General features: G+C 47.2%; 4 protein-coding genes across 5 annotated transcripts; 3 read left to right on the top strand and 1 right to left on the bottom strand.

Annotated features, from left to right (window-relative positions):
* The first annotated feature begins 168 nt into the window (after positions 1-168).
* On the top strand, positions 169-6777 carry rhbdl2 (rhomboid, veinlet-like 2 (Drosophila)). Of its 2 annotated transcripts, none has more exons than XM_076160593.1 (8): positions 169-579; positions 1072-1309; positions 2750-2898; positions 4350-4462; positions 4624-4724; positions 5015-5075; positions 5183-5244; positions 5740-6777. In XM_076160593.1, exons 2-8 carry the CDS (start codon positions 1091-1093, stop codon positions 5917-5919), a joined length of 885 nt encoding a protein of 294 aa, XP_076016708.1. In that variant the 5' UTR covers positions 169-579; positions 1072-1090; the 3' UTR covers positions 5920-6777. The 2 variants fall into 2 exon arrangements, with proteins under 2 accessions (XP_076016708.1, XP_076016707.1); XM_076160592.1 differs by having other exon boundaries at positions 1069-1309.
* Positions 6778-6913: 136 nt separating this feature from the next.
* On the top strand, positions 6914-10279 carry gja9a (gap junction protein alpha 9a). The gene is made up of 2 exons (XM_076160590.1): positions 6914-8330; positions 8550-10279. The coding sequence occupies exons 1-2, from the start codon at positions 8278-8280 to the stop codon at positions 10030-10032; spliced, it is 1536 nt and encodes a 511-aa protein (XP_076016705.1). The 5' UTR covers positions 6914-8277; the 3' UTR covers positions 10033-10279.
* Positions 10280-10898: 619 nt separating this feature from the next.
* On the bottom strand, positions 10899-12595 carry LOC143008727 (c-Myc-binding protein-like). The gene is made up of 5 exons (XM_076160594.1): positions 12419-12595; positions 11979-12051; positions 11817-11865; positions 11330-11459; positions 10899-11244 (listed from the first exon to the last, which is right to left on the bottom strand). The coding sequence occupies exons 1-5, from the start codon at positions 12431-12433 to the stop codon at positions 11197-11199; spliced, it is 315 nt and encodes a 104-aa protein (XP_076016709.1). The 5' UTR covers positions 12434-12595; the 3' UTR covers positions 10899-11196.
* A 1003-nt stretch (positions 12596-13598) lies between these two features.
* On the top strand, positions 13599-21054 carry rragca (Ras-related GTP binding Ca). Its single transcript, XM_076160591.1, has 7 exons — positions 13599-13965; positions 16107-16310; positions 17472-17671; positions 18519-18633; positions 18777-18919; positions 19619-19767; positions 19973-21054. Exons 1-7 carry the CDS (start codon positions 13783-13785, stop codon positions 20122-20124), a joined length of 1146 nt encoding a protein of 381 aa, XP_076016706.1. The 5' UTR covers positions 13599-13782; the 3' UTR covers positions 20125-21054.
* Positions 21055-23298: the final 2244 nt, after the last annotated feature.

Here is a 23298-nt window from a genome sequence, read left to right as displayed (position 1 = left end):
GTAAATGAAGGTGAGCCTTTGTTTGGCCTCAGTGGACTTTACTGAATTAGGTGCTGCGGAATCTGTGTGGTGCCCAGTGTGTGTGTGCGCGCGTACGCGTGTGTATATCCGTGTGTGGGCGGGAGGGTGTTGTGATCTAATAGATAAGCGTCTAGATAACGAGGCTCTGTTGCTGGTGACGTCACAGTTCCCAGGTGTGGCCGTGCTGAGCAGGTAAGCGGTGGCAGCAGAGGGACTCTGGGGAAACGGAGGCTCCACGGTGTTAAGTAGGGGGGAAAAGGGGAAGAATCCGCGGTTTGAGCGGAGGAAGGAAGTTTGTCTCAGGAAAAAGCAACAGGAGCTCTATAATTAACTTTTCTCTCCTGTGCGACCAAACAGAACGTCGTTCCGAAGAAGGAGCTCCGCGCGCGCCTCTTTCCCTAAACATGGCGGACTGTCGCTTTAGAACAACATAAAGATGCGCTGTGATGTTTCCTCTCCATCAGTGATTTTATACATGTTCCTGCTGACTCTGTGGACTCTTTAATCTAATCTTCCGAGCTACTGGGGCCGCTGACACGCTTCCTCTTTGAACATCGGGTGAGTAACGCTGAACACGGGTTTGAATTCGTCCTAAAACCAGAGTAAATATTCAGCTTTACCGAGTTTAAATGTATTTTTAAGCCGTGAAACACTGTAGACTACAGAGAGAGAGAGAGAGAGTCGTGTTTACGTCACCAGCTTCAGGCCAGTCAGTGAAACATAAACATGTGCTTCCTAAAATGTGTAAACATGACCATTGACGGTAGTATGAGGATCTGGTGTTAGTCTTGTTGTCATTACTGATTTTACATGTATTAATTGTTTTTTAACTGTTATGGACGATGCTTTCCTTCCTAAAAGTGGCTAAATAATCTGTGTGAGTATTAGAAATTGTTTTTTTACTTGTTCAGTTGTAGTTTGTGTATCATGTTGTCTATTTTCCAGCAGCAGTATAACAGAGACATTAGTTTGCCTAGTACAGATACCTGTTAAAGGACACTGTGGCATTGGAGAAGATACCACTTTACAGCTGTGTGTGTGCTGCAGCAGTGTTAGGTGTGGAGCCGTGATGGAGGACATGGACATGGACATCGAGCAGCAGGAGCCGTTGGACAGAGAAGCCAGAGAAGCAGACCAGCCCGACGGTAAGAGAAAGCTGGGCTGCTGCGAGAAGTTCCAACGGGCCGTCTCCAAATGGATGCTTCCAGAAACCTCCCGTGGCTCCTACTTGGAACGTGCCAACTGCTGCCCGCCGCCCATCTTCATCATCCTCGTCAGCATCGCAGAGGTGAGGGGGCTGGTCAGAGATCAGGGGTATGGATCCTGTGATCTAGTTTAGACCACATGTGCAGCCTACATCTGACTCCTATACGCTTCCAATCACACTATAGATTTCTTCTGGGACTGTATGTGACAGTGGATGGAAGCCTGGGTGGGACAATCCTGACATGAAGTGAAACTATTTGACCTTTTAAGAGCCTCTAATTTGATAATAGTCGGGCTTTGAGACGCTGAAACTGAGGCGCTCTTGATGTTCCTCCTCTGAATGCTCTGATTCATCCAGCCTGATCCCCACCGGCACCAGTTTGAGCTTTACTTTGGTATTATTATTATTATTTATTAAGGTCAATAAATGTGTGTTGTGGAATGTGTGGTGTATTTGTAATAAACCGTCCCCCTCAGAATCCAGCCGTTAGACGAGAGAAGAGCTTTAAACGGCTGTAACCTGGCAACATTTGCACATTACGGTATCAAAACTCTCTTCTCCCTCAGTTGGTTTGTGTTCTGTTTGCTGTCCCATGTTTGCTTTGTTCCCACTTCATTCAGACGCCACAATGCTTCTGCTCGCTCAGATGTTCACTGTCACTGCGTTTGATTGTCTGAGGGCTTTTCTCTATGGGCAGCAGGCACTCATTTATCCAGAGATCATCAGCTGATCGGGAGTCAATTCATGTCACGATTAGAGCCGAGCATTCACACGCACAAGCTGGCGAGTGTTTCCAGACAACAATGGATCTGTTAATGGAGCGGATCGGAGTTTGCGGTCATTTTAAACACTTTCTGCGTCTACTGCTGTGTTGTTGTGGAATCCTAGTTTTGCCAGTGGAATCCTGGGATTGCACCATTCCAGGGAATTTTATCGGTACGTCTTCTAATCCGATTGCCAGTTTCCGAGCGTTTGAATAAATCACTTGTTTCACACTAACGGCAGGTTTAACTTCATTGGCTGTGAATTCTTCTGCTGAAGGATTTACGTCTTCTTCGTTGTTGTGCTCTCGCTCCCTGTATCATGACCTACCGGGACATTTCCCTATAGGGTTAAAGAGCAAATTCATGTTCTCAGGACATCACGGGAGGCAGGAAGTGCATCACTATCCTTCACTCAGTTGATTCATTACAATAAAAGAGAGTGAATGAGATTAAAGTGAGTGATATGAGACCACTTTGCTGTCTGTTTCTCATTATTTGCTTCACTCGTATTTACCCAGCGGAATGTTCTGGTGTGATACAGTGTTTGGTTAGAGATGCTCCAGTCTCAGAGTGTTTATGATGAACCCTTCTCCTTTGTTTTCTCAGCTGCTCTGCTGGATCAGTAGGTTATTGGATTTGACCACATTTAAAGAGAAATAACTTCTCCCTGTGTCTCGCACTTCAGCATCCCGAGCATTAAGAATCTTGCACATTGTGACTTCTTGTTGCCTTCCCTTTCCTCTCTGTCCTTCATCAGCTGGCGGTGTTTATCTACTACGCCGTGTGGAAGCCGCAGAAGCAGTGGGTTACCCTCGACGACGGCATCTGGAGGAGTCCCCTCACCTACAAGTCGGAGAACAGGCAGGAGGCGTGGCGCTTCATCTCTTACATGTTTGTTCATGCCGGGTAAGGGCGGAGGACCGGAGATAACCCACAATATGGCAGGAAAACACACACACACTCGCACACACTTAGGAGGATGTGACATAATCCCACAGACGCACATTCGTCATGTGGTAAACAGTCCTTTTGGAGAAGCTCCTAATGTTGAGGGTTTGACTCCTGAGCCTGTTTGTGCTCTGTGGTCACTCTGCAGCGTTCTTGAGCAAACGTCCTATGTTGTTGTCGTAAGATGACGTTGGATCATCTGGTGACTGCTCTACCTCTTCCTCTTTAGCCTATTTTGATCGTTTCCCCCTATTTGGCACGTTGTGTAATTTAGTGCTCGTAACTGAAGCGCCTCTAATTTATGGTGCAACTCCCGGGAATGGAGAAGGAGAGAGGAGGAACTGATACTGACTGAGCCTGGAGTTGTCAAGGCAACGTAAGGCTGCCCCCTCCACAGCTGATATGACATCATAATCTGAGGCCAGATAAAGAACAAGGAGACCAAAAGACATGAAACACTATGAAAGGACTTCACGCTTTGTCACAGTTGCAACACCAAACATCGAGAGTAATCCTGTCCTCCTGTCTCCTCGTCTCCTGTGTGTCCCCTCCTGGTCCTCCCCCTGTGTGTCCCCTCCTCGTCCTCCCCCTGTGTGTCCCCTCCTGGTCCTCCCCCTGTGTGTGTCCCCTCCCCGTCCTCCCCCTGTGTGTGTCCCCTCCCCGTCCTCCCCCTGTGTGTCCCCTCCTCGTCCTCACCCTGTGTGTGTCCCCTCCTCGTCCTCCCCCTGTGTGTCCCCTCCCCGTCCTCCCCCTGTGTGTCCCCTCCCCGTCCTCCCCCTGTGTGTCCCCTCCCCGTCCTCCCCCTGTGTGTCCCCTCCCCGTCCTCCCCCTGTGTGTCCCCTCCCCGTCCTCCCCCTGTGTGTGTCCCCTCCTCGTCCTCCCCCTGTGTGTCCCCTCCTGGTCCTCCCCCTGTGTCTGTCCCCTCCTCGTCCTCCCCCTGTGTGTCCCCTCCTGGTCCTCCCCCTGTGTGTCCCCTCCTGGTCCTCCCCCTGTGTCTGTCCCCTCCCCGTCCTCCCCCTGTGTGTCCCCTCCTCGTCATCCCCCTGTGTGTGTCCCCTCCCCGTCCTCCCCCTGTGTATGTCCCCTCCTCGTCCTCCCCCTGTGTGTCCCCTCCTCGTCCTCCCCCTGTGTGTGTCCCCTCCCCGTCCTCCCCCTGTGTGTGTCCCCTCCTCGTCCTCCCCCTGTGTGTCCCCTCCCCGTCCTCCCCCTGTGTGTGTCCCCTCCCCGTCCTCCCCCTGTGTGTCCCCTCCTCGTCCTCCCCCTGTGTGTCCCCTCCCCGTCCTCCCCCTGTGTGTCCCCTCCCCGTCCTCCCCCTGTGTGTCCCCTCCCCGTCCTCCCCCTGTGTGTCCCCTCCCCGTCCTCCCCCTGTGTGTGTCCCCTCCTCGTCCTCCCCCTGTGTGTCCCCTCAGCGTGGAGCACATCGTGGGTAACCTGCTGATGCAGCTGCTGCTGGGGATCCCACTGGAGCTCGTCCACAAAGGCTTTGAAGTGGGAATGGTTTACATGGCCGGCGTCTTGGCAGGTGGGCATCAAACATCTCACCTCTCATCTGCTTCAGCTTTGTATTGTGCGGGCGGAGGCGCTGACGGCTCCGCCTTTGGTGCGACGGCTGAACATTTAGCTCAGCTTGAAGTTGCTGTTCTTCCTGTTTGTGCTGATCCTTCCTGTCTGTCCCCCCCTCAGGCTCTCTGGCCAGCTCCATCTTTGACCCCCTCAGTGCCCTGGTGGGGGCCTCCGGGGGGGTGTACGCCCTCATCGGGGGCTACTTCATGAACGCTGTGGTGGTGAGTTTGACCCCACTGGAACAGGAAGAACTGCTTTGATATAAAACATTCAAAAGTGTGTGTTTTTCTGTGTATTTAGGCCTCGAGTATTTCAGGGAAGTTTTGTTCCAAAGAATCATGGGATTTTTCAGATTTTTATTTTATTTTGAATGCTGAAAATTTAAGAAAAAAAACATCATAAATAGCAAAATCTGTGTGTAAAAAGGATGACTCATAAAATGGTGGTTTAACTCTTCTTTCTGCTCGTACAGTTTGGTTGTAACTTTGTCACCGTTTGTCTGAATCTGCAGAACTTCCGTGAGATGATCCCTCTCATCGGAGTGTTCCGTATCCTGACCATCGTGATGATCGGTGGGTTCCCGTCTCTGCGTTTCTCCTCACCGCAACCTCTTCGTCACCGCGATCACGCCTCGGCCTTTTCTTTGAGTCACAGTTGTTTTCTTCTTCTTTCCTCCCAGTGGGCACCGACTTCGGATTCGCCATCTACAGGAGATTCATCCAGGACGACGCCGGCATGAAGGTAAGGAGAGCAATCTGGTTTAGACATTTAGACGTTTCCCAGAGAATCCAGCCGAATCCGGCCCGGCCCGGCCCCCCCCCCTGCTGTGAGGAAGGACGGGCTGCTGATTAGCTCTCTGTAGCTTGTGGCAGAGGAGGATCAGCAGCTCCTGTCATCACACACACAGACACACACACACACAGAGCCTCATGTACAGACACGCACACAGACTCTACACACACTATTTAATCAAGAATCCTTCTTTACATTTTTTAACCCCTGGCCTTCGGTATCAACAGTTTAACTTGAAAGGATAAAACCGAGTGAACATGTCACCCCCCTCCCTCTCCTGACTCGGCTTGTTTGTCTTCCCAAAGCGTGACACCAGAGTCTAAACCCTGCTTCCTGTTTACCCTCCCCCCCACCCTGCTCTCCTCCATCCCCCCCCAGCCATCCCTAATTTGTTTTGGCTCACACACCGGTTGAGCTCGTTCTCCTGCTTGTCTCCGCTCGTAGGTGTCTTTCGTGGCCCACTTTGCAGGCATCGTGGCCGGGATGACCGTGGGCTACGTCTTCTTCAGCAACTACAACAAGAAGCTGCTGAAGGACCCCCGCTTCTGGATCTGTATCGTGGGCTACGTGGTCTTTGTCCTCTTCGCGGTGCTCTTCAACGTCTTCCTCTCCCCAGCCTCATAGGGCACCTAAAAAGCGCAGCTGCTCTGTACGTCTAAAACTAAACACTAAAGCCTGAGAGTCACGCTTGGGGGTGAATTTCAGGGTCAAACGTTTCTTTTCAGGGAGTAAATGTGGAATGCTAACATATCAGCTGAGCGCTCGGAGGAAAGGGAGCCCCCTGCTGTTCTGTTAGAGGCACTGCAGGGGAATCTACTACATTTTAGACAATAACTTCAGGAAAACGTGCCTTTTTAATAAGTTTTAATGATGAAATAAGTGAGTTCTTAACGACATGTTGTACGCAGTCGTGTCCTCTAACCTTTTGCTGTGTTTACATGTGTGTTTTAGATTTCTTTGTACTTTCAGGAATGCCGCGCAGGTCTCAGTAGTCACTCCTCCAAACTGTGTCACGGCACGTTTTCCGACATCTGGGATCATCAGTATTCACTCAAACGTGCCTTTACAAAATGCTAATCAATACCTCTGTGTCAGCTGACGGGCTGCGTGACCATATGAAGTTATGAGGGCGAAGATGCTCGTCTGCCATTCTGCTCGTTGCCTTTTGGGCGCGTGCGACGGTTTGATATGGCATCGTGGCTAAGTGCCTGCTTATTGTTTCAGTCACTTCCTGTTGACCGGATGCGACCAATTCGTTGTAGAAGTAATCAAGATGTATAACACGGTCGAGGCGGATGAATAGAGGGAAACGCTGTTGTTCTGTAGAGTGTTTCAAGCTTTTAGACGTCATTCGTATCTTTAAATCAAAGCCCTTTGACGTGTCAGCGAAGGTGACGATCTGTTGATCTTCCTCTCTTGTGTCTGTGTTTCTTCAGTTCGTTACTTTTGGAAGGATTTGAAATAAACAGGGTGCTGTGAAAATGCTAGTCTGTGTGTTTTGGGCTTTGGGACTTGGGCCATTGTGGTCCAATTTAGGGTTAATAATGTGTGTGTGTGTGTGAATGATCAGGCTTGGTCGAAAATATCCAGATTGTTATTTAATACAAAATCCACCTGTCAAGGGAATCTAAAAGAGATATTTCTGGATTCTGACATTAAGCATTTAGTCATTCTTTGGCAAATAAAAGTCTGGATTTGATGTTAGAGTGTTGGAACAATTGGAATATTTCAGTCTTAATAGGATCAAGTCCCTGATTCAGTTTGCAGATGTGAAATCTCCCCCAGAGTAAAGTTTAAGGTTTACGAGTTGTCCAGAGAACTTCCTGTCTCTGCATGCAAACAGTTGAGTACAAGTGAGAATTGATCGCTGTGATCAAAGGGAAAACTGCAAACGAACAACCGGGATTTTCCCAATACTCGTTAACCCCACGTGACCCTCTGCCTACCCTGTTGTTGTGCCGCTGCAGACTCGTTTGAATCAATTCCGCTGCGGCTTTAAGTTCCACAGATAGAAGAGATTAGATCCACGTAAACAATAAACAAACTCTGCGTATGCAGGATGATTGTGGAGCGGATCTAAGTTCAGGTTTATCTCTTCAGCTTTAAAAGGAAACTTAGTGAGTGATCCACATTAATATGCTTTTTAATGCTCAGTACAACAACAAAAACACTTCATCCTGGTCTGGAGCACAACAAACACACAACCTTTGACCCAGACTCCGTATAATCATAAGAGCTATTTCCTTAAAAGACGTTTGATCTTATTCCGAATTCAATTCAGATGTCGCCCATTGATTTCTTGTAAATGGGATGAAATTTTGTGTCAAGTGGACGAGACGACGACATGGAGCGAAGAGCAGCGGGGTATGAAATCGGACATGATGACTCATTGATCGCTTGGCTATAGTAGAGAAGTATCGAGCGTGTTTGTGTGTGTGTGTGTGTGTGAGGCCTGTGTGGATAACCGACTTGTTATTATATTGATGATGAAGATTCCAGCTGCAGTTAATTGTACATCATCCTCTCTATTTATACACGCCGAGCTGATTGTCTACACACGGAAGCCTAGATGAGGAAAAGGCTCGATAACAACACGCTAACCTCAAATGTATCTCACTTACAATCTGCGCAAGTGTGTGGAAAAGTGCAAAATCGTCTTTATAGCGACTTAAAAAAAAGAACAACTCCGAACCAATGAAAACAAAAGGGCTCTGACCTGCAACATAGAGGTCAATATCTGTGCAACACCCCCAGCAGCTGCGGGGCCATGATCTAAATGCGATGGTGGTGAGTATCGACTATTATCTGGCCAGAGCAGCGTTGGCACTTGTCCCTCTGCCGCCCGGTTTGTCAGGCATTTTGCGTCTGGAAAGCACAGATCAGAAGCAGGTCACCCATGTTTAGGTGATGCCTTTTGGGGCCTCGTGGAGGGCGTCGACCTTTTTAACACTTTTTTTTTTTGGGTGAGTGCGTCACGCCTGCATGACCCGAGGTGATCCAAACCACCACCGGCAGTCTGTCTACGCCGCTGCAAGGTAACTAGGACCGGATCACTCATATCTATGGAACGTATCCCCTCTGTTGTATCTTTGGGTAAATATGTAAAACAGCATATTATCATTCGGCATGTTTTATTACTCTGAACCTGTTTCTTCTGAGGCATGTTTTTGATACATTCCCGCTGCATTTATTGAACAATTTCAAGCAGGTTCACCCAGCGTTCCGTCCTAATCCTCTTTCTCTTTGCCCGCAAGTCACAATGGTCGAGTGAAAATGGGGGACTGGAACTTCCTCGGGGGGATATTGGAGGAGGTGCACATCCACTCCACCGTGGTGGGCAAGATCTGGCTCACCATCCTCTTCATATTCCGCATGCTGGTGCTCGGGGTGGCAGCCGAGGAGGTGTGGAACGACGAGCAGAACGACTTCGTCTGCAACACGGACCAGCCCGGGTGCAAGACCGTGTGCTACGACTTGGCCTTCCCCATCTCCCTCATCCGCTACTGGGTGCTGCAGGTCATCTTCGTGTCCTCGCCCTCCCTGGTCTACATGGGCCACGCTCTCTACCGCCTCAGGTCGCTGGAGAAGCTGCGTCAGAGGAAGAAGGCTCTACTGCGCAGGGAGCTGGATGTGGTGGATGTGGAGATGGTGGACACCAGGAAGCGGATTGAACGGGAGATGAAGGAGTTGGATCAAAAGCGGGTGAACAAGGTTCCTCTGAGGGGCTCTCTGCTGCACACCTACATAGCTCATATTGTCTCTCGCTCCGTCGTTGAAGTGGCCTTCATGGCGGGCCAGTACCTCCTTTACGGCTTCCGTCTCCACCCTCTTTTCAAGTGCGAGCGGGATCCTTGTCCCAACATGGTCGACTGCTACGTTTCCAGACCGACGGAAAAAAGCGTCTTCATGGTTTTCATGCAGAGCATCGCTGCCGTTTCTCTCTTCCTCAACATCTTGGAGATCATGCATTTGGGCTGCAAAAATATTAGAAGGAGCCTCCTCGACAACTACCCACATTTAAGACGTGACGGAAACGAGCTTGACGATTACTACGCCGGCAAAAAAGAGTCTATTGTGCACGTGAGCGCGGGTGGAACCAGAAAGGCCACAATTGCTTCTGCACCCAGCGACTACAACCTCTTACTGGAGAGGACGCAGGGCACTGATCTGTACTTTAGCCCTGCAGCGCCTTCAATGTTCCTCCCTCTTCAGGATTTAAATGAGTCCAGAGGTTCAGCTCAAACTCCTCTGGGGGATAAGTACACTTCATCTACCACTGAGCCCCTCTGGCCTCCTGGAGACTCCACGTCCGGGCCAAAGCGGGAGGCCGGGGACTTTTCCCAGCATCCCCTGCAGGGTAAGGAGGACAGGAATGAAACAGGGAGTCCAGACTCTCCAAAAGGCACGAAGAGGACAGCTCAGGCTTCCTCCCTCCCCACGCTCCCGGTCAGTATGGCCAGGAGGCCGTGGAGGGGTCACGGCTCTTTCCACTGCTCCACGGTGCTGGAGGGGAAAAGCTCCGACACGGATTCGTACGGATGCACGCAGACCGGCCAGCTCCCTGTTCAAACAGCGTCAGGATCAGATGATAAACAGCACGGCCGTCTGTCCACCCCAGAGTCTCTGGATGATTCCAGCTCCGGGTCCAGGCACCATCCTAGACCTCCGTCCTCCACCTGCAAAGTGTCGGTTACCAGTAACGCCAGCAGCAAACGAGCCCCCGACTTACAAATCTGACAGGAACACACGACGGTCCTAACACGCTTATAAATGACTCCAACTGGACAAACGGAAGCTTTACCTCTGTTTTCTGTATATAACATTTGGTATTTTGTATTTTCTTGGGATTTTACGTAATGTTGTCCTTTACGTCTGAACTAGGTCACGTGATTATTTGTGTAAGTTGAATTCTCATTACGATGGAACGCTCAATGTTCAATAACATTTCAACACAGAACAACACAGATTGTACATGTTTGTAATAAAGCTGATTTAACTTAAATTTAGACGGCCTGTCAGTTTCCATTCATGTAACGTGAGAGCTAGAGATGAGAACACTCAATTTATGACAAAGCTGTTTTCTCCTATCTCCTATATTTGAATATCTACAGTCTATATATACGTTTTTTGTTTAATTTTATAACGACAAAAGTGGGCTTTTCTATACTTAACAGTGATTTTCTTTTTTGTTGCCTTAAAGTAATATTGAACATGCAGAATTAGAGGCAGATATTTTTGGATTAAAGATTATTCTGTCAGCAGGGAGCCACTTTACCACAGTCCCATTCCACATTTTAGGGCATTAGCAGGAGTGATTTTGGACACCTCCCTAATGGACAGGAGGGACAGACGGCTGTCCCACATTTCATATTGGAAAAATATGGAAACATTAGCCGAGGTTGAATCTATAATGATGCAAAGATAAGTTGGTCTCAGAAGTCAAAGTCCAAATCAAAGGCAACATCCGACCTGTTACCTCTGCATGTTTGACTCCAGCTGTAGGTTGTTCCGGTTGTTGTTTACCTGCTCTGGGTCTTTGTAAACACGGATTTGGTTCGTAGCTTTTTCTTTATGAAATATTAACCACAGGAGACGACAACATCTTCAGATATGTCAGTTGTTTTTTTAATAGACCCCTCAAACGGTTAGAACACGTCTGAACACACACGAGAGGCTGTTTCTCATGTAAATCAACTCAAGGCTGAATGAGGAAGAAAGAAAGGTTTTTCTACATAAATGCACAAAATAAGTTAAATAACTCTTTAAAAAAAATATGACTTAGGCAAAATGGCACGTGTGCATAAAAATGATCGGCCTCCACAAACGGTGCAGGAGAATCAAGCAAAACAAAGTGCAGCCAGGTTGAGGAGAAGGACGGGAAGCCCAGGCTCCGTCAAGGGTCTAATCAGCTGTGGGTCCAGCTTCTGAGACGGGTTCATGGCGCTGAAGCTGCAGACGTGAGGGACACAGAGGATCCACGTTAACATGATGTCACCAGACGAGACGCATTCACCTGAAGAGCACGATGCTTCACCCTGGTTTTGAGGTCGTTGTTCTCCTCTTCCAGCATCGCACACTTCTGCCTCAGGTCCATCACCTCCTCCTGCAGGGTCGCTGTGTCTGCTGACAGGTTGGCAGCAGCTCCCAGGTTCTGCTTCACGAATCTGGACACACCCGGTTAAAGAAGCTACCCAGCAACAGTCAAGCAACTGGATGGTGTCATTTTGGGATGCAAAGCAAATGGCTGCAGGTGAGCTGCCTCTCTCTCTCTCTCTCTCTCTCTCTCTCTCTCTCTCTCTCTCTCTCTCTCTCTCTCTCTCTCTCTCTCTCTCTCTCTCTCTCTCTCTCTCTCTCTCTCTCTCTCTCTCTCTCTCTCTCTCTCTCTCTCTCTCTCTCTCTCTCTCTCTCTCTCTCTCTCTCTCTCTCTCTCTCTCTCTCTCTCTCACAAATATTTCATATCAGTAACAAGAGACAGTTTGAGGTGACTCGGTTGTTTCAGGTCCATTTATACAGTAGGATACTCCAGGGCATTGTTGGGCTTCTCTGGTTGTTCATACAAAGCAACTAGCACTGAAATTCAAACATAACAAGAAATATTGAATTAATTAGCACAAGAACTAATTATATATTCATGTTAATTGAGAGAATGTTGTAGGAGATAAAGTAGAGAAAAGGCCTCATACCACTGGTCAGGCTGTCGATTACACCGGATTTCTCCAGATATCTCCTAAACGGTTCCCTTTTGGAATCCGAAGCCTGAAACGAGAAACATTTAACACAATTTAATACCAAAAGACGATGAAACTCTTAAATAGTTTGGGTCCATCTGTTTATGATATCTTAAACTTTATTATTAGCAATAGACTTGTTGAAATTTTCACATTTGGACGTTAATTTACTACATCTTCGATTCAAACTGTGCATAACATTGACACGTCATGCAGCAAAACATTGTTACCTCGGGTTGAGAATGTTTGAGTTATAACTCAAAGCTTCTCGGGAAACGAAACCTATGTGTGTTCATTCACACAGGTGTCACGTGTTCCCGTCTACTAACATTAGCTCCGCTCACTGGCACTTCACACACACACACACACACACAAAACAACACAAACCCACGTACTCTGTAATGCGCCATGTCGAGCGTTGACTTCACTGCCTTGGTGTCAGTTTATCTTATAAATGCGTCGTTGATTACAAACAGCATCCAAAACACGAAACCAGGAAGCTCCCAGCTGCATATAGGCAACTTATTAACTTTCATGCTGCGTTCGTCATAACTCAGAAAAGGGAGGAACTCAGAATTGCGTCATCAGCTGTTCTAGGAAGAGGGGAGGGGGACACGCCTCCAAAAAAGCGTTTGTTTTGCTTGTAATTTCAGTGAAATGTACAACGTTCAGTCTGATATATTCCTAAATATATTAAATATATTACTACTGTTACGTGTTTTAACAACGAGTCTCTCTGTGAATTCACCAATGTTTCTTAGTGAATTTACAAGTTGAAACGTAGGCTTTCACTTGCTGTTTACGACGTGAGTGGCCACGATTAACTGACGTCGACCCTCAACTCGGGGTTGGAAAACCGCACACGACTTTCCGAGTCGGTTTTTCTGAGTTAAGGGGCGTTCTCGTTGTCTTTTTCGAGATCGAAGTCGGATATCACCTTTTCCGAGCATACCCCAAACGCAGCACCCGCTGTGTTGCCTTCAATACTTCTCATAGTTTCTAAAGCGTAGCTCCAAGACACGGTTTTAGCGTCAGATATAAATAGGAAACAATGACAGTAAATGTAATTTGGCCCTCCGTGCAAAATATGACGAATCCCTGCTGTGTTCGTGCCTCCTCATAATACACAAGTCTCTGCAATCTTCACGAGAAACACATTTGTTGGCTCCATCCAAAAATCCCAGCATTTTAGAAACAACTTGAAGTAATAAATTAGCCGTGATTTACCTTTTTCGCCATCTACTGGTGGTGTCGCGGAATTGCATAATCACCACACACCCCCCTTTCATTGTGTTTTTTCACAGCCATCGTCGCATGTGCACATTGAACGCAACTGGAATGTTGCGAATAGCATAATATTGATTTTGCTCGAATTGTTTTGAAACAAGGGTTGCAAACGTGTGTGTTTGTTTCTCAATCAGGTGATAGGTCACAAAACAAGTCTGAGTACTAGTCAGGTGACAGCGAACAGCCTTTGCAGAGTGACGTCTCATTTTACCAACCAGATGTCACACTGTCTTGACGAAAACCAATCAGCACATTGGGGGCGGGCTCTAGGGTGAGTTCTTTTTTTTTTTTCAAGGAAAAGGAAATCCTAAGGAAATGTGTGGGATCATCATGCACCGTGTGAGGCTTTACTGCTAAATATTCAGGTCTTGTGAGGTGAACTTGTAGCGTCCACCAAGCGTCCGATAACACCACGGCTGTAGAAAACGGAAAGTGACGGAGGGGACAGGGAAGCGACCGCGGTTAGGTCAAAATGTCGATTCAGTACGAGGTAGAACAGCTGGCTGACAGCTACGGCGTTGCGGACTCGTTCCCTAAAGACTTCGGCTATGGAGAGGAGGAGGCCGACATCGAGGACAGCTCGGCATCGTCTGACAGCAAGCCGAGAATCCTGCTCATGGGGCTGCGAAGGAGCGGAAAATCATCGATACAGAAGGTATGGAGAGACGGCTGTGACTGAGCTGTAAGCGGTTCGCCTGTGTCACGGGCGTGTGAGTGTCCATGCTAACTGGTGACTTCAGCGACAGTGTTCCGCTGTTTGCCTGTGGCAGCAGATGTAAAATAAATAAATAACTGTAGTCTCTTTACATTTGTAAGAACATAAGTACTACTGGCTTTGTATTTGGTGTCTAAAACCGATCTTTGTGTAATGATTCTATCACGTTTAAGTATTTCAAGTATGTTGTATAACAGTTGCAGCGATCGTAAGAAGCAATCTATGTTTGCGTAATCTATGTTTACATGCACCACATATTTGCACCGGTTTTCAAATGTATACGTTTGTTTGTTTACATTGTTAAATCATAGTTGTCCCAGCTAATGCCTTACTCTTGTCCCTTTTCATCTGAACGGTCAGTACAGAAAAAGAAATGTTATGCACAAGCGAAAGCTCGACACGTATAATCGCTGTATAAACTGAAAAGGTCCTTTTCTATTATTATTGTTATTATTATTATATTATTTTAATATTATTATTATTAATAATTTGGTATTGTTTTAGTAAGGCATTTACGAGGACAACTAAACCAGGTCCTTTTTGTCTTTCCACAAGCTAAAGTCACTAGTTAGCTCAGACACTGTTTTACCCCTACACCTGGCACGGCATGGCGAACTGTACCTTCCTCCGCTTCACACAACTAAACCGCACGTCCTCTAGCTAGCCAGGTGGCCAGTTTATCTAGTAGCCGCAGTGTTTTCAAACAATCGTTGGCTACAAGCTACAATTATGTAGCAGACACTCGCACAAGCCCAGCCGACCACTTAGCTAGCGTCCAGCGTTAGCCTGTAATCAATGATTAAGTGGACAGACTGGGTGCATCGCTCTGATATCCACACCACGTGACTGTGTGGCTAACAGCTCTGGTTCTATGTCAGATGGATCATCGTCTCTCTCGGTGCTCAAGCTTCGAGCAGAACTGATGTTTGGCTCTCACATGACAGCCACTCCTCTCCATTCTGCCAAGTCATAACCAAGTCTGTGTTTTTAATCTGTGCGTTATTTAGAGTTTAGAGCACCTGGAGATTGGTCTGTGTTGATTCAGTCTAACCAGAGGTGCCCGGCCTACTTCAGTCACAAGATCGGCCTGTGGATCTGTCAGTCTGTCTCATCTGACAGACGGGCGGCCTCAAACAGACACGTACACAAGCATCAGAGTACACAAACACACACCTCACATCACGCTGCTCACACTACCTGCTCACACACTTTCATCTTTGAAAAAGGGGGAAGTTACATTTCCTCCTGTGGTGGGACTTTATTTCATTAAATGTCTCGTCATCATCATTATCATCATCATCATCATTTAACAAACCAGCTGAGTGAAATGTTTAAATGATGGATGACGTGTTGGGATCTAAGGCGCTCTGAGGTTTGTCTTCCACTTTTAGACCAACAATGTGATTGAATAATTGATACATTCAGTTGTGTGTTTTGTAGTTTATTGTATAATTCATGTTGACTGTCACCGGGGAAGCAGAAGTGGAGTGGATGCATGTTTGTACACAGAAGTACACGCTGCACACTGCACTCAGCCATGTACTTTGTTTTCTTTGCACAAGCTCGAGTCCCCGACTGTAGTTTTCCTCTCATAAGCCTCTGTGTTGAGCTGGAAAATGTGACCTGGCTTTCTGCTTGATTAGTCGACCTTTGACCTCAGCGGTTCTCACTTCAGACAGATGCTGATTTCGTTACAGTATTCAGTCCACCTAGACGGCTGATTACTACCTTTCTACCTAACTGCCTTTGTACTGTGAAGTGGCAGATAAACTGTAGTACTTCACACTATCTAAGTAGCAAATAAGGACACAATACACAAACAGACGTACTTCAAGCCCATGCATCAGTTATAGATGCTTTACTGTATAATAGACGCATGATTGGAAGGTAAAGCTTAAGTTGATTGTGTTTACACGTGCGGTTCACTGTTACAAGCAGCATCAGATAACCTCAGATAATTGCTTTGTTGTTCTGTAGCTCTTCCGCTTGCACATAACTGAGATTAAGCCGTCTGGGAACGATGTGGGTGGTTGTGATTTGAACTTCGGCCCGGTTTGAAGCCGCCTGCCTCTTGTTTGCAGGTGGTGTTCCACAAGATGTCTCCCAACGAGACCTTGTTCCTGGAGAGCACCAACAAGATCTACAAGGACGACATCTCCAGCAGCTCCTTCGTCAACTTCCAGATCTGGGACTTCCCGGGCCAGGTGGACTTCTTCGACCCCACCTTCGACTACGAGATGATCTTCAGGGGAACGGGGGCGTTGATATTCGTTATCGACGCTCAGGTGAGGAACAGAAGTCGTGTTTGGGCTCGATCGCAGAAATGAAAGAAGAGAATGTGCGGCAGAACAGAATGAACCTGTTCTACTCGCGGATGAACAGGTTCAGATGGCTAGATTAGTCGAGAGACAATAACATGCCATGGACATGAGATCATTAACACCCAAGTTAGCCCGAGCCCTTCAACGTGACAACTGTCAGGGAAATGGCATCTGAATTAGGTCACCGAGTAAGTTGGAGCATTTCTGCTGATCGTTGGTGTTTGTTTATCGGCTCAAATCTCTTTGAATGGAACTCTTATACAAGTAACAAGTAGAGCTGTGTGTCTGTGTGTGTGTGTGTGTTAAGCTATAATGACAGCAGCTGCTTGTAAAATCTATCTTCTTTGGGTACAGTTCAGTTGTTTCCTTGCGACGCCCCCGCTTGACCTCGTTTGGACGAGAGAGAGAGAGAATCGCTCCTTTATGATCTCAAACAAACAAACGCACACAGAGCCGACGTGATGGCTGAAGTGTTGCTGTGACCGCGAGCAGGCCTGTGTTCTGTAAAACCATCAAACACACTGTTTCCTCCTGCTTGTGTTTTAAAGCCGAGTGTTTCCCTCAGTGTGTCGGGGCTGAGCTCAGACAGGAAGCGGCGTCGGTGTGGATGTGATGGAGGAGTTGAAGTTGTGTTACAGTTTGTGTAGTTTTTTATGAAGTGCTTGATTACCTTCTTGGTGTATAAAGTAGCAAATATTAAGCTTGCAAGCCTGTGATTCTATTACTAACAGTGAACTTTAAAGTTTAAAGTTTAAAATGGTGATTTTCTCAATTATTGCCAACATAAAGGATAATTATGATCTAAAATGTGCACTGGGTCGTACTTGCACTTTATTCTTTCTGGGGCAATAATAATCTATTTGCAAACCACTTAGATGAGATGAAGAAATAAAGATATGACCCCATCCAGAGTAAAAAACGCTGTGGATGAAGAGTAAACATAAAAGAGAATCAAAGAAGCCCGACTAAGAGCATGTTGTTAAGATTAGACTTTATTTATCCCAAGGGAAATTAACGATGTCTCTCTCCTCCTCGTCTCTCTCCTCCTCGACTCTCTCCTCTTCCTCCCCCTCCTCGTTTTCCTCCTCCTCATCGCTCTCCTCCTCATCTTCCTCTTCCTGGCAGGACGACTACGTGGAGGCCCTGGGGAGGCTTCACCTCACCGTGTCTCGAGCCTACCGGGTCAACCCAGAGATCAACTTCGAGGTGTTCATCCATAAAGTGGACGGCCTCTCCGACGACCACAAGATCGAGACCCAGAGGGACATTCACCAGAGAGCCAACGACGACCTGGCAGACGCCAGCCTGGAGAAGCTTCACCTCAGGTACACACACACATACACACAGACACACACATTGATTTATTTTGACGTGTTTAAGGCTTGAAGAAGAAAATGACGTCTCCTTCTCCAGTGTTTGTGTAGATTAGAGAGTGAAGCTTTGACTCCAGGCTGACGGGTTTAACGTATAGGAGGCTCTGCTAGATGCTCTACGTTCTCTGCTCCTCACTGTGAGATTCCTCTTCGGCGTCCTAATGAAGACGCACGCCGACCACATACGCAAACACAGCTGCTTCTGTGTTTACGTTTCCACCGGATCCACTCAGCTGAGATGGAGACGGGAGGCCAGAGTGCATCTGATCGATTCAATCAGCTGACACTGTTCCTCTGTCACGTCTCTCTGGAAGATTCTCTGTGTCGGTTTGATCGTTAATCAAAAAGAGAGCTGATAGGACCCGACAGAAGGGCGTGGCTAAGGCCGAGTACGAGGCCATTTAAGTTTGGCACTGATGCGGACGCAGTCATGTGTTTTAATACGGTGGGATGGGACATTAAGTGGCGGACGAGGTCGTTTGTTTGTGCTGCAGCCGAGAGGCGCGGAGTTCTGTTTCTCTGCTGCTGTCTTGGCCGTAACTCAGTTTTACAAAGCGTTACAGTAAGGTTTAAACGCCTCATAACTTATCTGGATCCAGTGTTGCTGCGGTGACACAGTCGGGGGCGGCTGGGATGCTCTCATCATATCCTCTGCTCGGCCGCTCGTCATGCCAGCTCGTGACTGTGTGTATTTTTACCTGCGTTCCCTTGCATTTTGAGGAACCGAGACGTTGGCTGTTAGGGGTAAACTGTACACTCACTTCCCTCTCCTCTTTTTATTATTTCTGCTGCCGTTCAGCTTCTACTTGACGAGCATTTATGACCACTCCATCTTTGAGGCCTTCAGCAAAGTGGTGCAGAAGCTCATCCCTCAGCTCCCCACGCTGGAGAACCTCTTAAACATCTTCATTTCTGTGAGTAGACCACAGCCTGGGAGGGGTTTTGGTGGCGTCGGCTCCATTTTGCGCCCATTTGGATCGCTGATTAACCCTTTGATTACCTCTCGTGCCTCCTTCCTATCCGCTCTGCCCTTGGCTTCCTGTCGTCTTCCCAACAGAACTCAGGGATAGAGAAAGCCTTCCTGTTTGACGTGGTCAGTAAGATCTACATCGCCACAGACAGCTCGCCGGTGGACATGCAGTCTTACGAGCTGTGCTGCGACATGATCGACGTGGTCATCGACGTCTCCTGCATCTACGGGTGAGTGTGTGTGCTGTAATCGCGCCCCCCTACTGTTGTGTTATTGTCATTTGTTTTACATTTAGGTTACCAAACGTTAAAGCGAAACACTGTAGTCATGAGAGCGAGTGTTGGAGGTGCAGCTTTTGTTACGGGACGGCTTCCTGTTCAGTGTCGCTTCACCTCACATACTGAATAATTCTCCCTGCTTCGCTTTTGTTTTAGTCCCGAACAAGCTTCAGTCCCCTCACACAGCTGTGAGACCAGCCAGGTGGCGTGTGTGTGTGTGTGTGTGTGTGTGTGTGTGTGTGTGTGTGTGTGTGTGTGTGTGTGTGTGTGTGGGTGTGTGGGTGTGTGGGTGTGGGTGTGTGTGGACCAACCTGACAGACACTTTATGCTAATATATACATCTGTTAATCATATAACTTCATACACACGTTTGGAAATATCTACCGTGAAATAAAATCTCCATAATAAGTCAATTCAAAATGAAGGAAGTAATATCTATAGGTTAGACTTTGATTGATGTTGCTGTACATTAAATACAGCAGGAGCTATATGACATTAATCAGTCTCAGTCTCTTAATGCTCGACGACGTAGAGTTCACATTAATAACGGGCGCGTTGTCATAGAAACACAATTGATGCATTTTCAAACCGGATGAATGACCGCACTGACGAGCTGCGATTCATGTCCCGTTTCCACCCGCCGCCCTGCAGCCTGAGGGAGGACGGCAGCGGCAGTGCCTATGACAAGGAGTCCATGGCCATCATCAAGCTCAACAACACCACCGTGCTGTACCTGAAGGAGGTCACCAAGTTCCTGGCCCTCGTCTGCATCCTGCGAGAGGAGAGCTTCGAGCGCAAAGGTAAACTGCCGCTGTTCATTCCCGTGCTCCAGCTCGCCCGGATATCGTTTTTATTTGCCTCGTATCTTGAATTTGAAGTAATGATCATCAGTTGAGCTTTGAGCTGCGGCTTCTTGGTGGATTGATATTGAGATCTAGGGTTAGTTCTTAGAGTCCCAATGGTTCACAGGCTCGCTGTTCTAACGTGTCGCCCTTCCGCCCTCAGGTTTAATAGACTACAACTTCCACTGTTTCCGTAAAGCTATCCACGAAGTGTTCGAGGTGGGCGTTTCCACCCAGCGCCCAGGCTCCCAGGCTGCGGGCTCGCCCTGCGCCAAGGCCGTGACCCTGAACGGCACGCCGAGAAACACAGTCTAGATGTCCAGTGAAGAGAAAGACACAAAAGAGGGTGAGGAACGGAAAGATAGACGAGGGCAAAGGGAGTCTGCAAAGGGGGAGACGGACACGCCGGGCCGCATCGGCACAAACCCAATCGCAGCCCCTTTGCTCCCCCCAGCAACTACAAGCACTGAGAGACGGCCAGAGCCACGGCGGCAGCAGCACTGGAAGAGCGGAGGAGGGCGAACTCCTTTCAAGCTTTAAGGACCGCACGCAACTCATGCATCTGTTTCAGGCCAGCGGGTCAGAAGTATCGACCGGCGAGGAGGAAGTCGACGCAGCAAAACCCCGCTCCTGGACTCGGGACCCGACAGACGGATGGCCAAAGGCAAAAAAGGCGTCTGCGATCTTTCTCTGGATTTTGTTTTTGTTTTTTTTCCCCTGTATAAGAGGTCAGAGGTCACACAGCAGCGACTGTGACGATGAGCTGCTGGTCCCTCAATGTGAACAATATGGTAACGTCTCACTATGGACAAAGCTGTGATGCCTGTTCGCAGCATCGGTGTCATGTATCCACGGCAACCACTGCTGATGGGGAAATAAACCTGCTACTGCTACACCCCCCTCCCCCTCTCCCCCACATGTTCAGAGATGGCCTTAACGCGGATGAAGCTTGTCTGTTAGTGCAACAAGCTTTCTCTCACCATCACCTCACCGTACCTGAATGCTGCCCGGGAAAAAAAAACTCACTTTCCTTTTTTTTTTCGGTTTCACTTCTGAAGGGAAAAGTTAAGGTTTCGCAAGAAAGATGAGTGAAAAAGGGATCACACTGTCTGATACAGTCTTCTGTGTGTGTGTGTACGTGTACGTGTGTATGTGTGTGTGTGAGTGAAAGGTTTTGTGTCTATATCGATGAAGGACATTTGTAAAAAGGTTGTATGATGTAGTGAAATAAAGTCTTGGCATCCAGTTGGTCGCTCACAGTAACTTTCTGCTACTGAACCTCAAACTCATGTGATTTCTAACCAGGTTGTCAAAATGAGACTGTATAGAAAACATAGAAATTGAAAAAATTGTCTCCATCAAAGCTTCACACTTACTCCAAATACAGTTCAGGCAAATATGTAAGAAGGTAACCAGGAGCCCAAATTAATGTCGCAAAACAAAATCTCCTGACTTCTGCTACACGTTCTGCTGAACGGTTTTACAGAATGCTGTAGAAGGGCCTGAAAGGTTGAAGTGTGAAGACCTGATAAAGGTCTGAATGCTTTTTGTACCTGAAAGAATAAAGGAGTTACAAGCAGTTTGATTGACAGCTCAAATTATATGAAGCTGCCTTTTGTTCTTGAACAACAGGTGCAGCCAATTAAGCAAAGGCAGCTGTGAACCACATGTAGAACAACTGACTGTGTTTTAATAAGGATTTCTAAGTTAAAAATGCACAGTATTTCGGAAAATATAAAAGATATTAACACCAAAAGTCATGGCAATAACGTCCTTAATATTCTGAACATTGCGATGTTTGAATTGTGGCTAGGTATACAGAACTAGTTGCGTGCCAAAAAAAAAACTAAAAAGAAAACAAACCAAAAGAAAACAGAAAAGAGCAATAAATGGAGATTCACATTGTGCGGTTGTTAAACATACTGTCTTGTGTTTCGGTCCTTTGCTCCGTTTGTCATGAATCCATACGACTATAAACAAACCCTCCTCCTGTTACTGAGGCATAGAAGCAAACACAAGATGGCGCCAGAGGGCTGTCAATGGCAGAAACAAGCAGTTCCAAGATACAACTGGATTTACTGTTAAATTCTGCAATGTTTTCAAAGTAATGGGACCCACAGTTGAGTTTCTGGCTCCCAAAAGATGTAAATCAAGGCAACGTTTGTATCTCAAAGGTCTTCATCAGACATTGACACAGGCAGTGACGTAAAAAGCTTATACAGTGCTGTGTATATACAACAATTAGTGATTAAGATGTCGCAATCATAAATGCTGTATGTAATAATAAACTCTGTAGTCACAAGAATACTACATAGATTAATCAACGGCATCAAAATGTTTATTTCATCACATATCAGAGTAGCTTATTAAGTTCTGACACCGCTTAGGTCACATTAATGTTCCCACTGAATTCTTATTGTCTTTCCTCTTTTTGAGCATTATGCATTATAGACTAAACCTACTTCAGTTCACACCCAGTGTGAGTGTGTATTCAGTTCCATGTTGCCCTGACATTTTCGTATTTTACCCTAACAATTCCAAACTCACACATTGCTATTGCTCCTCTATCCCAAAGCTACACGCACACAGAGCTAATTGTCAGTCATCTTGAGTGTGTTGTTGGTTCATGGGCCATTAGAATAAAGGAGCAGGGGAATGGGGGGAAACATCTTGCTGCTTCAGACTCTCTGAGTAGCTCGGCCATGCAAGTTATTCACCAGTTAAGTTAAATAAGCCTCACAGCTCCTGTCACGAGCCATTATGTGAGGGAGCAGGCCAGGCAGCTAAACACCACTTCCACGCAATTTAGACGCAATAAAACACTGACAGCTTTTTTATCCACTTCATTAAGCCGGTAATTTCTTATAAAAATCTCCCGCATTAATCCTGCCCGACGGTTTCCCGCGGTTTCCTTAAGCCCTCCTCCATCCTCCTCCGCCGCGCGCTCACGCTTACTCAAATAGGCGCTAATTCGGGCTAAATTATGCATCGTCATGTAGCGCGGCCATGCTAAGGAATATAAAGTGCGACGCGCTGAGAGATAGTGAATTAAAGCGAAGTGCGATACCTCGGCGGGCCTAATGACGGATAGGTTAGCGCTGTCAGCCTGATGTTTTGATGCGGGCGGGGGGGAGGCTGCTGTTGTTCGGATGTTCTGAAGGTCATTTGTTCTGTTTGACAGAACCTTTCTGTGTTTATCCTCACGTTTGTGGACAAAGATGTGGAATTAAAATGAGCGAGTCACTTGAATATAATCTCGAGAATTCAAAGTGTTTTGATTTTTGAACGCTAACTCAAAAGCAGCATTCAATTTACGGTGTAAGGATTGAATAGAGATGAGGATGACACGCATCCTCTCGATTAAACAATCTTTGACATTTATTGCGTCTTGATTGTCTGCTATCTGCTCATTCACGCAATGACTTCATCCAGCCTCTAGATGGGGGTGTTGTCTGCTGTTTTTTTGATTTTGGCTGTTCCTCCTTGCTT

This window comes from Genypterus blacodes, unplaced genomic scaffold (assembly GCF_046128005.1).
Source record: "Genypterus blacodes isolate CSIRO-AG114 ecotype Tasmania unplaced genomic scaffold, CSIRO-AGI_Gbla_v1 ptg000107l_1, whole genome shotgun sequence".
NCBI lineage: Eukaryota > Metazoa > Chordata > Actinopteri > Ophidiiformes > Ophidiidae > Genypterus > Genypterus blacodes.
This window is presented reverse-complemented; position numbering and strand designations above follow the sequence as displayed.